The sequence below is a fragment of the Carlito syrichta genome, unplaced genomic scaffold (genome assembly GCF_000164805.1).
Source record: "Carlito syrichta isolate Samal-C Ts95f unplaced genomic scaffold, Tarsius_syrichta-2.0.1 Scaffold99379, whole genome shotgun sequence".
Taxonomy (NCBI): Eukaryota; Metazoa; Chordata; class Mammalia; order Primates; family Tarsiidae; genus Carlito; species Carlito syrichta.
In genome coordinates, this window is record NW_007043475.1 from 13,372 (window position 1) to 14,218 (window position 847).

Consider the following 847-nt stretch of genomic DNA (forward strand, 5'->3'; position numbering starts at 1 on the left):
GTCGGGGCGACAGAGTGAGACTCGAACTCAAAAAAAAAAAAAAAAAGACAGGGTCTCACTGTGTTGCCCAGGCTGGTCTCCAACTCCTGGGCCCAAGCCATCCTCCCACCTTGGCTTCCCAAAGTGCTGGGATTACAGGCATGGGTCACCGTGCCTGGCTCATTTCATGTAATTAACTTAAGTTTACAGAGCTGCATGCAGCTAGTGGCTGCCGGACTGGAGAGCTCAGTTAGCAGAACTCTGACAACGCCAGGTGTCCTGCGGCTGCCACGCTGCGGGCGGCGGGGAGGTGCCTGGCTGGCGTCCCGCCCCACCCCATGGCCACCCGAGCCTCCCCCACCCACCTTGGCCATCCGCTCCTTCTTGTCCCACCACTCGTCGAAGGCCCGGAAAGCCACCACCTCCACCATCTTGCGGTTCAGGTCGCGCTTCATGATGGCCTTGAGCTCTTTGAGCACCACCAGCAGGACGCCATCCACCGTGGCCTTGTGCGGGTCTTCCTGGCGAGGCACGTAGCCTGGGGGCGGCACTGACGGATCAAACTTGGGCAGCGGCGGCCAGTGCTGCCCGCGGCCTGGGCCGGCGTTGCTCAGGGAGAAGGGGCCCCGGTAGGGCGGCAGGTTGACGAACTGCAGCCCGGCGGCGGCAGCCATGAAAGGCGGATAGGGGCAAGCGCCCTGGCCGGTCATCAGCCGGCTCAGCATCTGAGTCTGCATCTGGAAGGACATGGGCATGCCGCCCCACTGGCCACCCAGCACGTGGCTCATGTCCACCTGCATCACGGGAAACAGCCCCGGCGGGAAGGGCGGCAGCGGCGGCAGGATGGGCGGGGGCGGGACGCCGGGGG

The 847-nt window shown here is 64.8% G+C and overlaps 1 protein-coding gene across 1 annotated transcript in view; it reads right to left on the reverse strand.

Moving 5' to 3' along the window:
* Positions 1 to 847, reverse strand: part of SETD1B (SET domain containing 1B) — a gene marked incomplete at its 3' end in the record, with an annotated part of 23,544 nt that overhangs the window by 12,958 nt on the left and 9,739 nt on the right. The window contains exon 7 of the mRNA XM_008063784.2: positions 345 to 845. Within this exon, the coding sequence (XP_008061975.1) occupies positions 345 to 845 (501 nt within the window). The remainder of the gene's footprint in view (positions 1 to 344; positions 846 to 847) is intronic.